Here is a 15,769-nt window from a genome sequence, read left to right as displayed (position 1 = left end):
ATGAGGCTGAGGTTTAGTTGCTCGGGAGAATACATTCTAAAGTAGATTTCTGGTTGCGTGTGGACTTTGGGTTTTGGATTTAAACCCTGCCTGCCTCTACCACTTACTACTTCTGTGGTATTGAACACTTCCTTGAGCCCCAGCGTCCACATCTGGAAAAAGGGGGAAAAGAATACCTCCCTGGTAGGATTGTAGTCAGGGATAAATGGGATAATGCAATGTAAAGTGGCTAGCACAATGAGAGAGATATAGCAAATAGTCAACAAACAGGAGCCATTAATTTTTTTGTATTTATATTTTTTGTGTGAGAAGTTCTTTTTTTCTAAATTGAAATATAGTTGACTTAGGAGCAATTTTTGATATGAGGAAATGAGCTGTACAAACTGGTTGTCCAGAGGACTAGATTTCTGCCAGTTTTTTTTTCTTTGTGGGAGGTGCTAGGGTGGGAGGGAGGGAGGAGGGGAATGGAAGACTAAGGTGGGCTTGGTTGGATGAGCCATCCAAGTTTGGAGCAGTAAATGAGGAGATCTGGGCACGGGGATGGGAGATTTATGGTTTTATTGGGCGCAGGGGAGTGTGGCTAGGAAGGGAGCCATGCTCGGGTGTGGGTTGAATGGGACGGGACAGTCCATGGCTTCAGGGATGACACTGTCTCTTACTTAGCGGTGTGGCCCGCTCAGAGTCTCTGAGAAAGCAGAGCGGCAGTGAATTCTGGCTAAAGGCCCTTGACAGTGACGTGGGAGTGTGTCCTGGGGGCGGGACGGGTCCTGGGGAAGTGGAGGGGCCCAGGGGCGGAGCCGAATGGGCTGGAGGTGGTGCAATGACAGGTCCTGGGGGCGGCGCGATGACGCGAGGATGGGTCCTGGGGGCGGTGACGCGGGGAGGTGGGTCTTGAGGGCGGTGCGGTCATGTGGGGGCGGAGCCCCAGGGGTGAGGGGGATATGGGGGCGGGGCACAACGCGGTGGCGGGGCCCGGGGCGGGTCCTGGGGAACGGGCGGGGCGCGGCTCGGCGGCCGAAGCTCGGAAGCTGACTGAGGCGGCTGGGGTCCCCGCCGTCTACCAGACATGAACGAGGCTGACCGGCAGGTCCTGCGACGGTACCGGTTGCGGCTGGTGAGCGAGTTGCAGGTGGCCTCGCTCTGGGACGCTTTGCTGAACCGCGAGCTCTTCACCCCCGACATGATAGAGGAAATCCAGGTGCGCCCCGCCCCCCTCCAGCCGGCGCCCCCAGCTTCCCGCGCGGCAAACAGACTTCTAGGGGACAGCGAGGCCGCGCGGAGAGGGTTGTTGAAGCCACACCATGACTTAAATGGCCGAACTTCCACCCTCCCCTGCCCCGTCTATGCCACACGGCACCCACGCCCTTTCGGTAACCATTGTGAGGAAATCCTAAATCGCCCAGAGGAACCAAACAACCCCAAACACCTCTTCCAGGGTTTGCTGAAGCGATCCCACACCCTGCACTATGGGAGTACGCTGTTAGCTGCTGCAGCGCTGTGCTTCTTTTGCCTGTTTTTCCCTCCTGTTGGGTGGAGATTCGGGGCACCAACTTGGGAGATCTGACTGCCTTGCACTGTATCCTCCCCGAGCCTCAGTTTCCTGGACTGTTAAATGAGGACAGCAGTAGTATTTCCACGAGGGCTAAAAGTGAAGGATGTAAAACAGTAAAGTGTCAGGCACAAGAGTGGGGGCACATCCTATGGTAGCTGGCTGTGCCCGGTCTGCCTTGGCCAGCCCCTCCTGTGTTAAGTTTATGTTTTGTAAGGGGTTTTGGAGATGAGGGGCCCCTGCAGGTAAAGAAGAGAATAGTAAAGTCAAACATTTGAATTTCTCTTTAATTTTTTAAAATTTTGTTTGAGGGAGAGGTAATTAGGTTTATTTATTTATTATTAATGGAGGTACTAGGGATTGAACCCAAGACCTCGTGCATGCTAGGCATGAACTCTACCACTGAGCTACCCCATCTCCCCTGAGGTGCTCTTTAAAAGCACTTTCATGTCTGTGTTATTTGACCCTCACTGCAGGCCTGTGAGGTAAGGAGGGGACAGGAGGTATTTCTTATCATGACAGAGGGTGGGAGTGGCTTCCTGGGGACCTTTGGATGGTGCCCTATGGGCTGCTTACTGCCCAAGTGTCCAGTTTCTGCATTACCAGGAGCTTGGCCTGGCCAAGTGAGGAAGTCTTTTTTTTTTTTTTTTTTTTGAGGAAGTCTCTAATAGGACAAATATCATATGGAAAATTATCAATGAATAATAATGTTTAAAGAATTCTTATAAGCACCTGCTGTGTACTAAGGGGTGGAAATGGTTTGAGGCCATCCGCTTGCCTTCAGGTACATTCACAGGGGTCATAAACTCAAATGCCCCCAGAGGCCCAGTGGGTGGGAACTGCAGCAGGCAGCCTCTGTCCTGACCCCCAGCTCCAGCTGAGTGTGGTCGTCCCAAATGTGGCCCAGTGTCGCCAGGTCTTTCACAACAAGAAGCTGGAAATCTTGATTTCCATGTCAAGTTCCCGGATTCAGAATTTTTAAAGAATGTCTTGTGAACAAGGGGCCACCATTTTGCCTTATGGGTCTGGGCTGTCATCCTACTTTGTTACATATTACACACTAGCAAGTTGCAACACCTTTCTTCCACTCAGTTTTCCTCATCCACAAAGTGGGAATAATTATAATTTAACCCCTTAAGGTTGTTAAGGAAGACTGAAATGAAATGATGCATTTAACAGTGACTGGGAGTGTTCAGTAAATGTTGAGAGAGCTCAAAACACCATGATTTCTTTGCAGGGGAGTAGGCATGTAGCTAACTTTTGCGGGTGAGAATTATCTTCTCAGTGATAGCGTAGGTCTGTACTATTCAGTTTAGTAGCCATTAGCCACGTGTGGCTATTTAAGCGTAAATATGAAGTCATTAACATTAACATTAAACAGAATAAAAGATGCAGTTCCTTAGTCACATGTGCTCAGTGGCCACATATTACCAATGGCTACCATATTGGATAGCGCAGATAAAGAACATTTCTGTTACCACGGAAAGTTCTCTTGGACCATGCTGCTGGAGGATGTTTGAGGATCGGGTGGTGTCTCAGCCCTGTGGAACTTGCCCAGAGCTGAGCCTCAGAGGACAACCAGCAGATGACCAGCATCTTCCTCCTGCCCCCTATCTTAGTGACCGGCCCCACCATCCTGACACCTGTCAACCTTGACCATTCCTGCATCCTCACCATCTGCCCAGTCAAAGCCCAAGTCTTCTCAGTTTTCCCTCCTGATTTCTCTGGTCGGTCCCCTCACTTGTCTCTGCTCCAGCTGCAATGTCTTTGCCACCACCTGACTCAGCTGTGGACCATGCCCTTCCATAGTCCACTCTGCTCCTAGGATGATTTTTCTAAAATGCAGATCTGACCCTGTCACTCCCTTACTAAGACTCTTTAGTGGCTCTCAGCTTTCTGGGCGTGACTGCGCAAAGGTCTCCTCTCTCGCTCTGTTCCCAACCCCCCTCTTATATCTCCTTTCTCTGAATTCACTTCCTAATGTTCCCTGGGGTCTCAGCTAAGGTATCCCCTCCTGGAGGTTTCCCTGACCGCTCAAGGCTGAGTTGAGTGCCCCTGAACCCTTCCAGCCCCACGTGCTTTCCTTTCAGGCACTTCTCGCCTTGCTGTGTCTTTGTGGATTTGTCTGTTTGCATCTCCCACTGGATGTTTGCTCCGTGAGGACTGAGACTGTTCGCTGCTGCATTTTTAACACTTGGCATGGTGCTGGGCACACAGTAGACACCTCCAAAATACTGAATGAATAGGTAAACAAAGACTGGTTGGTGGCACATGTTCAGTGTGCCAATTTTTGCCCACGTGCCTGATTGTTTAGACTTAGGTTAATGCGAAATGAGGGGAGAGGGTGAGAATCACAGAAAAGCGTGTGATAATTGTGCCATGTCTTTCTTTCCAAACAGCGGGCAGGCTCTGGGTCTCGGCGTGATCAGGCCAGGCAGCTGATCACAGATCTAGAGACTCGAGGGAGTCAGGCCCTTTCTTTGTTCATCTCCTGCTTGGAGGACACAGGTCAGAACATGTTGGCTTCATTACTGAGAACCAGTAGTCAAGCGGCAAGGCAGCATCCGGAGGCCATCAGACCCCTGGATCTTAAGCCTGTGGTGCTGAGGCCAGAGGGCCTCAAACCAGAGTCGCTGGGAGTGGGTAAGCAGGATCCATTGATGCCAACCCCAGGAAAACTCGTTCCAGTGGTGCTGGGGCCGAAGGAGCTCTGGCCGGCCAAGCTCAGACCTGAGGTTCTCAGACCAGAGGTGCCCAGGCCAGTGGACATTGGTTCTGGAGGACTCAGTGATGTCTGTGAGTACCAGGTGGTTGGCGGGTGGGCATACTGGGTGGTCACTGAGGAGTGACCAGTGGTACAGCTGGGTGGGCTGAGGTCTGGCACTGCACATACCCTTCCCTCCTTCCCTCACAGCATCCTGCAAGGCAGGGCATCATTAGACCCATTCTTGTAGAGGAAACTGAGGCCCAGGGAGATTAAGTAATCGCCCAAGATCACAAAGCTACATCCAAGAAAATGCAGAGATCCAGAGAGTGCAGTTGGATAATTTTTACCTATGTGGATACACAGATAATGAAACCTCAGATCATCAAGACATAGAATGTTCTGGTGTCCTAGAAGACTCTCTTGTAACTCTTCCCAGTTTATTCCCACTCCTCCTCCATCCGAGGGAATCACTATTCTGATCACTGTTGCCATAGATCCCTTTTGCTTGTCCTTGAACTTCAATATAAATGAAATCCTATGTGCTCTCTGAGTCTGGCTTCTCTTGCCATCATTATAGTTGTGAAATTCATTCATATTGTGTGTATCAGTAGTTAGTTCTTTTTCATTGTGAGGTAGTTCTTGTTCTGTGTCATCCACAATCTGTTTGACCATTCTCTTGTTGATGGGCATGTGGCTTGTTTTTAGTTAGGGCTTTGTTTCCATGGCAGCACACAGAGCTCCAGCACTTCCTATATCATGGTTGCCTAGTGGACCATCGTGTGGTATGGATGCTAATAGTAATAATAATAATAGTAGTAATAATAATAATAATAATGATTAACCTTACTTTTTGCAAGGAGTGTGCACATAAATGACTCAATTTAATCTTACCAACTCTCTTGGAAGGTACAGTTTTCCCATTCTACTGTTGAGTGAAGTGAGTAACGGATTGAGAAATGACTCACCCCAAATCGCATAGCTGGTGAGATGTGGGAACAGGATTGCAGTCCAGGCATCCCCGCTGTCTGGCCTCACAAGTGCTTTGCTCTGTATTTCATTTATCCAACCCCTGTTCACGGACATTTGTGTTGTTTCTGCTGTGGCCTTGCGTGTTCATCTATTTCCTGACTGGGGATACATTTTTAGAAATGAAATTACTGGGTTAAAGGGTCCGTGTTTCTATCTGGTAGATGCTGCCAACTGGGACTTCAAAAAAGCGCCGTTTTAAAATCACACCAGTCGTAGGTGAAGGAGACCGTTTTCCTCCGCTCTTGCCAACAATGAGTATGAACCTTTTTTCCTATTTGATGGGCAGAAAGTGGCATGTGTTTTCTGTGCTGAGTAACTGTGATTTTGGATGACTCATTAACACAGAGAAACAAGTAAACATAATGAGGGCAGCAGAGAGGATGTGCTTCTCCCTTCTCTTTGTGCTGGAGACACAGGTGTCTCCCTGGTGATGCTCAAGCCAGGGACTGATTCTTTTGCACACACGCTTACCTCTGTGTGCTTCTTGGGAGCTGTCAGTTTGGGAGAAAGCTGCTCTTATGCATGACGTGCGTGACCACGTCATCCTCCGTGAGGGTCCCCGAGCGTGCTGTGCTCCCACACCCCTCCCTGCCTTTGTTCCTGCTGTGCCCTCTGCCTAGAGCCGTCCCTTCCTCTTTCTTTTGTGCATCTGTTGATTTACTCCCTCCACATATCCCCGTAGCCCACTGGCCTCTCAAGAACAGTCATTTTGCTTTGCGGACTTTTTGTTTCTTAAGTAAAAATTAAAATTTCCCCCCAGCTTTATTGAGATATAATTGACATATAACATTGTGTGAATTTAAGGTGATGATTTGATACATGGATAAATTGTGAAATGATTACCACAATAAAGTTAGTTAACACGTCCACCAACTAACATAATTAACACTTTTCTGGTATGTATGGTGAGAAGATTTAAGATTTACTCACTTAGTAACCTTTAGGTATATAATACAGTACCGTTAAATATAGTCACTATGCTATACATTAGATCCCCAGAACGTATGCATCTTATAACTGGAAGTTGGTACCCTTTGATCAACATGTCCCCATTTTCCCAGCCCCTGGCAACCCACATTTGACTGTTTCTATGAGTTTAGCTTTTTTAGGTTCCACATAGAAGTGAGATAATAATATTTGTCTTTCTCTGTTTGACTTATTCCATTTAGCACAGTGCTCTCAGGGTCTGTCCATATCATCACAAGAGGCAGAATTTCCTTTTTTATGGCTGAATGATATTCCATTGTGTATATACCACATTTTCTTTATCCATTCATCCTTTGATGGACACTTAGGTTGTTTCCTTGTCTTGCCTATTGTGAATAATGTTCCACTGAGCATGGGGGTGCATATATCTCTTCAAGATCCTGATTCCATTTATTGGCTATAGATGCAAAAGTGGAGTTGCTAGATTGTATGGTAGTTCTATTTTTAATTTTTTGAGGAATCTCCATATTGTTTTTCCTAGTGGCTGTACCAATTTAGATTCCCATCAACAGTGCGCAAGGGTTTCCTTTTCTCTACATCTTTGCCAACATTTATCATCCCCTGTCTTTTTAATAATAGCCATTCTAACAGGTGTGAAGTGATATCTCATTGTGGTTTTGATTTGCGTTCCCCTGATTAGTGTTGTTGAGCATCTTTTCATGTAGCTGTTGGCCATTTGTGTATCTTCTTTGCAAAAATGTCTATTTAGTCCCTCTGTCCATTTTTAACCTAGATTATTTGTTATTTTTTTTGCTATTGAGTTGTATGAGTTTTTTATATTTTGGCTATCAATCCTTATCAGATATGGTTTACAAATATTTTCTCCCCTTCTGTAGGTTGCCTTTTCATTTTGTTGATTGTTTCTTTTGCTGTGCAGAAGCTTTTTAGTTTGATGTAGTCCCACTTGTTGATTTTTGCATTTGTTGCTTGGGTTTTTGGTGTCATATCCAAAAAATCATTGCCAAGACCAGGATCAAGGAGCTCCTTCCTAATGCTTTCTTCTAGGAGTTTTATGGTTTCAAGTCTCAACATTTAAATCTTTAATCCATTTTGAGTTAATTTTTGTGAGTGGTGTAAGATAGGGGTCCAATTTCATTCTTTTTCATGTGAATATCCAGTTTTCCCAACACTACTTACTAAAGAGACTATCCTTTCTCATATGTTCTTTACTCCTTTGTCAAAAATTAATTGCCCGTGTATGTGTGGGTTTATTCCTGGGCTCTCAATTCTGTTCCATTGATCTATGTGTCTATTTTTCTGCTAATACCATGCTGTTTTGATTACTGTATCTTTGTAGTATAACCTGAAGCCAAGGAGTGTGATACCTCAGCTTTGTTCTTTTTTCTCAAGATTGCTTTTTCTCTTCGAGGTCTTTTGTGGTGCCTTATAAATTTTAGGATTTTTTCTATGTCTGTGAAAAATGTTCTTGGGATTTTTTGATAGGGATTGCATCAATTATGTAGATATATTTTTTTAACCTTCAAAAAAATTTTTTTGTTTTGTTTTTTGGGGGGAGGTAATCAGTTTTTTTTTAAATGAGGTACTGGGGATTGAACCCAGGACCTCATGCATGCTAAGCATACACTCTACCACTGAGCTATACCCTCCTCCCTCAATTTTATATTTTTGATGTCACAATTTACATATTTTTTAAAACTTGAAAGTAATCTTAAATTAACATTTATTTAGTGCCTACTTGAACTTAATACAGAGAAAATTAAGCAGATATGATTATTGGTCTGGAGCACATAAATTCTAATAAGCATGAAAACTGAATAAAATTGTAAAAGACATACATACTGTAAACACATCTAAGAAAAAAATGAGAAAAGCTAAAATGGTAGTAAAATAAAATGTCATTACTACTCAATGAACCTTTTCATGGCTGTTGCACTGGAACTGTGCTATGATTTCCTCAAAGGTCCAGGCTGGCAGAATATTTGACAATTTACGTCTTTTTATATTGCATATCCATTAACAAAGTATTGTAGCAATAATTATATATGATACTTTTGTCCCTTAACTTTTATATTAAAGTTAAGTGGTTAACATTCTACCATATCACAGTATTAGAGTATTCTGAATTTGATCACATACTTAACTTTAACTGGTGTGTTTTATATTTTCATGTGTTTCCGTGTTACTAAATAGCATCCTTTCATTACAGCTTGAAGAGCTTTTTTCAGCATTTCTTGTAAGGCTGTGATGAACTCCCTCAGTTTTTATTTGCCTGGGAAAGTCTTTTATCTCTCCTTCAATTCTGAAGGACAGCTTTGCTGGGTAAAGTATTCTTGGCTGGCAGTTTTTCCCTTTGAGCACTTTTAATGTATCATCCCACTCTTTTCTGGTCTGCAAGCTTTCTGCTGAGAAGTCCACTGATAGCTGTAAGTCGGTTTCCTTGTATGTGAGGAACTTTTTTCTCTTGCTACACTTATTTATTTATAAATCAAAGTATAGTTGATTTACAATGTTGTGTTAGCTTCTAGTGTACAGCATAGTGATTCAGTTACATACATAGATTCTTTTTCATATTCTTTTTCATTATAGATTTCTCTTGCTGCTTTTTATAATTCCTTGTCTTTGATTTTAGACAGTTTTATTATAATATGTCTTGGAGAAGATCTTTTTGGGTTGAGGTTGTTTGGGGACCTATGAGCTTCATGAACTTGGATATCCAGATCTTTCCCCAGATTTGGGAAGTTCTCAGCCGTTATTTTTTTGAATAAGCTTTCTGTCCTGTTGTCTTTCTCTTCTTCTGAGACTCCAATAATGCATAAATTGTTTCTTTGAATGAGATCTTACAGGCTTTACATACACAGCCTTTCTTCACTCTTCCTCATTTTATTTTCTTTGTTCTCTTCTGAATGGATCACTTCAAATGACTTTCTTCTACAGATTCTTTCTTCTGCTTGGTTAAGTCTGATGATGATTCCTGTTGTGTATTCATTTCATTCATTGTATTTTTCTGCTCTACAATTTGTGTTTTGTTCAAAAGATTTCTATTTCTCTGTTAAACGTCTCCTTTTGTTTGTATACTGTTTTCCTGATTTTGTTGAATTGTCTTTCTGTGTTTTCTTGTAGCTCACTGAGCTTCCTTAAGATGAAAGTTTTGAATTCTTTACTGGGAAAATCACAGATTTCCATTTCTTTGGGGTTACTTACTGTGGAAAATTATTGTGTTCCTTTGATAGTGTCATGTTTCCCTGATTTTTCATGTCCCTTGAAGTCTTGTGTTGCTGTCTTTGCATTTGAAGACACAGTCACCTCCTCCAGTCTTTATGGACTGGCCTCTTCAGTGTGTCCCATCTGTCTGGATTTTCTGCACCTGAACCTCTCGGCTGGACACCTGGACTTCCACAAAGGCACTCGTCTGTGGGTGATTGTCAAACTCAACGTTCTTTGGGAAGGGGAAGGCGGTAGAAAACTTTTATTCTGCTGTTTCGATGATGTTACTGCCTCACTTTGTGGATCATTACTGCTAATTCAGGAAGTGAATATATCCCTCAGTAGTAGATGATGGTATATTTTTGGGGTGCAATGGAATTTTGGAAATGAGCAATTGTTTCAGAATTAAGTCTGCTGTCTAATAGGAGCCTTCAGGCTAGGTGAAACCATTTCTAATTTAAAAAATTGGCTGTGAATGCATTTCTGGCATGGTTCTTAAACTGGCAAGAGAATATTTCTCAACAAGGCCCAGGCCTGCTCTGAGCAGTGAACGACACCATCGTTGGACCATGAGTACAGTCTCCATTGTGACTGGGCAGGAGTCGGTGTGTTCTCTTTGTGTAAAAAAGAGATGTCTCATAACCTTAGAGGGTGGTGGCCAGTTGACTTCTGCTCATTGAAATGAAAGAAAGCTCTTTTGATACTGAAGGAAACATGATGATCGTCTTTACTCATTTATTCATTCTTCAGCTATTTCCCGAGGACCTACTGTGTGTTGGGCTCCATGGTTTCAATGGAGAGGGAGCAGACCTAGAGCTTCCTGATGCCTTTCTGTTCTAGAATTTCTTTCTTTTCTTTTCTCTTCTCTTCTCTCCTCTCCTCTTTCCTTTCTTTCTTTCGTGTGTATGTGTGTGTGTGTATGTGTATATATATATATATACACACACAAGTTTATTGAAGTATACTCAGTTTATAAGGTGTCAATTTCTGGTGTACAGCATAATGCTTCAGTCATACATAAACATACATATATTCATTTTCATATTCTTTTTCACCAGAAGTTACTACAAGATATTAAATATAGCTCCCTGTGCTATACAGTATGAACTTGTTGTTTATCTGTTTTATATATATTAGTATCTGAAAATCTCAAACTCCCAATTTATCCTTTCCTCTGGTAATGATAAGTTTGTTTTCTATGTCTGTGAGTCTGTTTCTGGTTTGTAAATAAGTTTGTCTTTTTTTTTAGATTCCACATATGAGTGATATCATATGGTATTTTTCTTTCTCTTTCTGGCTTACTTCACTTAGTGACAATCTCCAGGTCCATCCATGTTGCAGCAAATGGCATTATTTTATTCTTCTTTATGGCTGAGTAGTATTCCATTGTATAAATATACCACACCTTCTTTATCCAGTCATCTGTCTATGGACATTTAGGTTGTTTCCATGTCTTGGCTATTGTACATAGTGCCGCTGTGAACATTGGGGTGCATGTATTCTAGAATTTCACATAATGGAATCACACTGTATAAAACCTTCCAGCTTTTTATACTTGGCCTGGTGTTTTGATGGTTATCCATGTTGTTGCATGTATCAGTAGCTCATTCCTTTTTAGGCTGTGTGGTATTCCTCTGTATGGCTGTATCACGATTTGCTTGCCCATCAGCTTGTTAATGGGCATTTGGGTTGTTTCCAGTTTTGGGGTGATGAATAAGGCTTCAGTGATCATTCATAACCAGGTCTTTTTGTGACCGTTGTGCTCATTTCTCTTGGGTATATACCTGGGAGTGGAATTGCTGGTCAGAGGGAAGGTGTGTGTTTAACTTTTTTGGAAACTTCTAAACAGTTCTTCAAGGTGGCTGTGCAGCTTGATTCCCACCAGTAGTGCCTGAGGGTTCCCGAGTTCCTGCCCCTCTGCGTTTCTGTGGGGGCTGTTCTCACAGTGTCCCTTGCCCCTCCCCTGTTGGACCCCAACATTCATATTCTCCCTCTTTCTCTCTCTTTCTCCAGGTGCTCAGGACAGAGCCAAGGGAAATGCCAATTTGGTGAGTCTTCATGTGATTTGGGGCCAGTTGTGTTGGCTTTGGGCTCCTCTGCTCTCCACTTCCCAGGTCCTTCCTGCAGCCGTGTCAGGAGCCCGGGGAACCCAGCCCAGCTGGAGAGAGGGTCGCAGTCCCAGCCCTACCATAGCACCCAGCACAGCTCTGACTGGAGCTGACCGTCCAGCCCCGCTCTTTCCTCATCTGTGAAGTCAGGGGTTAGATCTAACGAGGGGTGGCATCAGAATCAGCTGTGGCACCCGCCCCAGACCAAGTCAGTCTCTGCTTAGTCGCAGCATTTGTTGTGTGGCTCATAGTGTGTCAGCCCCTGGCTCTGTACTGGAACACCTGGGAACAGACCATTTGAGTTTCTAGCCCTCTGGAGCCGTCAGCCTAGCAGAGGCTAGGGACACAAAGAAATATAAATATAAGTACTGTTAAGTTCTGTAAAGGAGAGAGTTACTAGGGAAACGTGGAGCTTCTGGAGGAAGCGGCCTCAGGCTTTCCGAGGGTGGCCTGGGCAAGAGGGTGCCGACAGAGCCCAGGATTCTCAGGTGCTCCCCTCGACTGGGCGAGCTGCTGGGCCTTTTGGGGGTGAATGTCGAGGGAAGTTGGATTTCTAAGCTAGCAGCTCCACCTCTGACAACTGTGAAGGGAGCTAATCTTCCACCCCAAGTTTAGCTGTTCGTCCATCACACGGCCAGTGCTCACCCCAGCTCGCTCCGCAGTCTGGCATGCTGAGTAGAGACCCCGCCCCTCCTCCGCGGGGAGGCAGACTCCGTTCCCTGTGCCGTCTCTCCAGATTGTCCTCCCCATCAGTGAAAGCAGGGGGTCGCCTTCTCTCCTGAGGAGTGCAGGGAGACCCAGCTTACCCTGGTCCCTGTGCTTGGCAGGCCTATGTCCTGAGCGCGGACCCCTGTGGCCGCTGCCTCATTGTCAACAACGTGCACTTCCGCCGCGAGTCGGGGCTCAGGACCCGCACCGGCTCCAGTGTGGACTGTGAGAGGCTGCAGCGGCGGTTCCACTTGCTGCACTTCGTGGTGGAGGTGGAGTGTGACCTCACGGCCAAGGTACGGTCCCTGCCTGCGGAGAGAGATGGGGGCGGGCGGGACGGTGTCCTGCAAGGGTCCTCGAAAGCAAGCGACTCCCCAAGACGAGCCCTCCGGTCTGTGGGACCTCGAGAGGCAGTAGGGCTCAGTGGTCACCAGCGCAAGCGTCAACCTCAGAGACCTGGGCTGAGGACCGGCTCTTCCCCCGCCCGTGTGACTCCTGGGCCTTAGCCTCTTTGTCTAGATAGCAAGAATCATTCTCATCTCCCAGGGTCGTAGGAGTGCGTGAAGAGTGGCCAGCACAGCACCTCTTCACCAAGAAGGGTGGCTCTTGGGAGTGCTGTGACAGTCATTACTTCAGTACTGGCCCTGGGAGCATGGCGCAGGCCCAGGAGGAGACCTGAGCCGTCAGCTTTCTGACTCACCTTCAACTCTCTCTGGTAGCAAATGGTCCAGGCTTTGGTGGAGCTGGCACGGCGGGACCACAGCGCTCTGGACTGCTGCGTGGTGGTCATCCTTTCCCATGGCTGTCAGGTAGGAGGCCGCACGTCCTCGGGCAGGTGCCCAGGAGGGCTGCACTGAGAGGCCGTGAGGGAGCCCGTCCCTTCCTGTCTCCAAGACACCCTGGGCTTAGTGGGAAGAGCCGTGGGGCCCTGTCCACCTCCCGTTCTTTTCTCGGGAGTCATTTGGCCCTCCCAGCAGTTGGATGCTTTTCCTGGGTGGGCCAGTGTTTCTGGGAGAAGCCACCTGGAAGAGGCAGGGAGAGACAAGCTCTGCTCACAAAGCTCCTACCCTGCATTTTGTTCAGAGCCCGGCACAGCTCACAAGAACTCCCAGCTCCTGCCTCAGTCCTGCTTGGTGTTGTCCTGGGCTCTTTGGCACTGGCTGGGAGTCAGAACACTGGGACCCACTCTGGGCTTGGCCACTAACGTGCTGCATCATTGTGGCCAAATCCCTTCCCCTTCCTGAGCCTCACTTTCGTCATCTTTCAAGCTGAAGCGTTGGACAGGACAGAGGTTACAGAGGGGTCCGGTAGTCCCCCTATGGGTTGCACAGTGTTTTCAAAACTGGCAATTTTTGTGCAAAAATCAGGATTTCCAGCTTCTCTTGAAAAACCACAAAAGCCCACTTATCAGGCCAGCATCCTCACAGAGTGAGACTCTGGCTGATGGGTGGGTAGAGGCTACCCCTTTGGTCCTTTCACTCACAGCGTGGCCTCTAGACCGCCAGCATGAGCATCACCTGGGAGCTCGTGAGAATGCAGACTCTCATTCAGAGCCTGCACCTTAACGAGATCTCCATGCACATAAACACGTTTGAGCAGAATTGGTCTTGAGTAGTGGTTCTTAACGTTTAGCTGCAACAGAGGCGCCTGAAAGACCAGATTGCTGGTCCCCATACCAGGGTTTCTGATTCAGGAGGTCTGGGTGGGGCCCAGGAATTTGCGTGTCTTACCCCAGGTGATGCTGATGTTGCTGGTCCGGGGAGCATTTCCATTTCCACACTTTGAGAACCACCAGTCTAGACGAAGCTGGCCAGCACTCTTGACTTGGGCTGTCTGGTGCTTATAGGCATGTGAGTTTGAGACCCCTGGAATAGAGGCTGCCCAGGGGCTGCCCAGAACCAACCTGCTCTGTCAAAACAGCCTTGTGACCCTGGCTGGGATCTTCTAAGTGCTTGATCCCCCACGAAACCTCTGAATAGGCTGTTGGATTCCTACCCTAACTTCTTGGTTTTGTAACCAGGATTTTTGGTCTTCTAGGCCAGCCACCTCCAGTTCCCAGGGGCTGTTTATGGCACAGATGGATGTCCTGTGTCCGTCGAGAGGATTGTGAACATCTTCAATGGGACTGGCTGTCCCAGCCTGAGAGGGAAGCCCAAGCTCTTCTTCATCCAGGCCTGTGGTGGAGGTAAGCTGGTCGTCAGCCCCTCTGCAGGTACTTCTCATGGGGAGGGAGCCGCTGCCTACTTCCTTCTCCACCAGACCCTCATGATGTCCCGGGGGTCTCCAGGAAGTCACAGGGTCCCGAGCACTGTCCCTGCTGGCCAAATGTGGCCCCTCCCTGTAGCTGAAGTAGCCTCAGCTCTGTCCAGCCTTTAGAGGTTCGTGTCTTGCTTCCTACAGTAGCATGAGGGGACCATTCAGCTTTGGCCACTTCAACCCCAGAGACTTGGGCAAAACAAACAAAGCAGAGGAGAGAGCAAAACTCTCATTTTCTTTATCGTCATTCCCCTGACCTCCATCAGCTGGACTCCCTTCCCACTCTCCCAGAGAAAGGGAGGCCATCGCTGAATTAATTAATGGAATTCCCAAGGGCCTAGATACTTGGGTTCAGTAATTTTTAAGGATTACTTAGATTATTAGTAGTTTGGCCATATACCCTGATTTTAGACTCCACATATGAGTGATATCATATGGTATTTTTATTTCTCTTTCTGTCTTACTTCACTTAGAATGACATTCTCTTGGTCCATCTATGTTGCTGCAAATGGCATTATTTTATTCCTTTTTATGGCTGAGTAGTATTCCATTGTATAAATATACCACAACTTCTTTATCCAGTCACCTGTTGATGGACATTTAGGTTGTTTCCATGTTTTGGCTATTGTCAGTAGTGCTGCTATGAACATTGGGGTGCATGTATCTTTTTGAATTAAGTTTCCATCTGCATATATGCCCAGGAGTGGGATTGCTGGATCATATGGTAAGTCTATTTTCAGTCTTTTGAGGAATCTCCATACTGTTTTCCATAATGGTTGCACCAAACTGCATTCCCACCAACAGTGTAGGAGGCTTCCCTTTTCTTCACACCCTCTCCAGCGTTTATTGTTTGTGGACTTTTGAATGATGGCCATTCTGACTGGTGTGAAGTGATGCCTCATTGTAGTTTTGATTTGCATATACCCTGATTTTAAACCTAAGCCCTACTTCACCATTACCTGGTTTTCTTATAAAATAAAAAAAGAAGAGGGGGCAGGATAATAGCTCCCTGGTAGAGCGTGTGCTCAGCATGCATGAGGTCCTGGATTCAATCCCCAGTACCTCCATAGATAAATAAATACATAAAACTAATTACCTCCCCCCCCAAAAATAAAAAAAGAAGGAAGAGAGAACATTATGTGTCCTGGATAATGGGACGTGATGGGGTGGGAACACTGGGAATTCTGTCCCAGTGTCCCTGGGCTCTCCAGGGGTGGGGATGTCTGAAAGGCGTTATTAGGTCCTTGTCCTTTGGCCTGA

At 46.1% G+C, this 15,769-nt stretch overlaps 1 protein-coding gene across 2 annotated transcripts in view; it reads left to right on the top strand.

The window, feature by feature from the left end:
* Positions 1–940: 940 nt before the first annotated feature.
* Positions 941–15,769, top strand: part of CASP9 (caspase 9) — a 24,401-nt gene continuing 9,572 nt past the window's right edge. Inside the window, exons 1-6 of one of the 2 annotated variants that reach the window (XM_014562275.2) lie at positions 941–1,198; positions 3,949–4,345; positions 11,451–11,485; positions 12,373–12,549; positions 12,973–13,062; positions 14,291–14,438. In XM_014562275.2, the coding sequence (XP_014417761.2) occupies positions 1,067–1,198; positions 3,949–4,345; positions 11,451–11,485; positions 12,373–12,549; positions 12,973–13,062; positions 14,291–14,438 (979 nt within the window). In that variant the 5' untranslated portion in view covers positions 941–1,066. Of the gene's footprint in view, positions 1,199–1,225; positions 1,371–3,948; positions 4,346–11,450; positions 11,486–12,372; positions 12,550–12,972; positions 13,063–14,290; positions 14,439–15,769 lie in introns of those variants that run through there. The other variant, XM_032495245.1, reaches the window with a different exon arrangement.

This window comes from Camelus ferus, chromosome 13, assembly GCF_009834535.1.
Source record: "Camelus ferus isolate YT-003-E chromosome 13, BCGSAC_Cfer_1.0, whole genome shotgun sequence".
In the NCBI taxonomy this organism is placed as follows: Eukaryota; Metazoa; Chordata; class Mammalia; order Artiodactyla; family Camelidae; genus Camelus; species Camelus ferus.
This window is presented reverse-complemented; position numbering and strand designations above follow the sequence as displayed.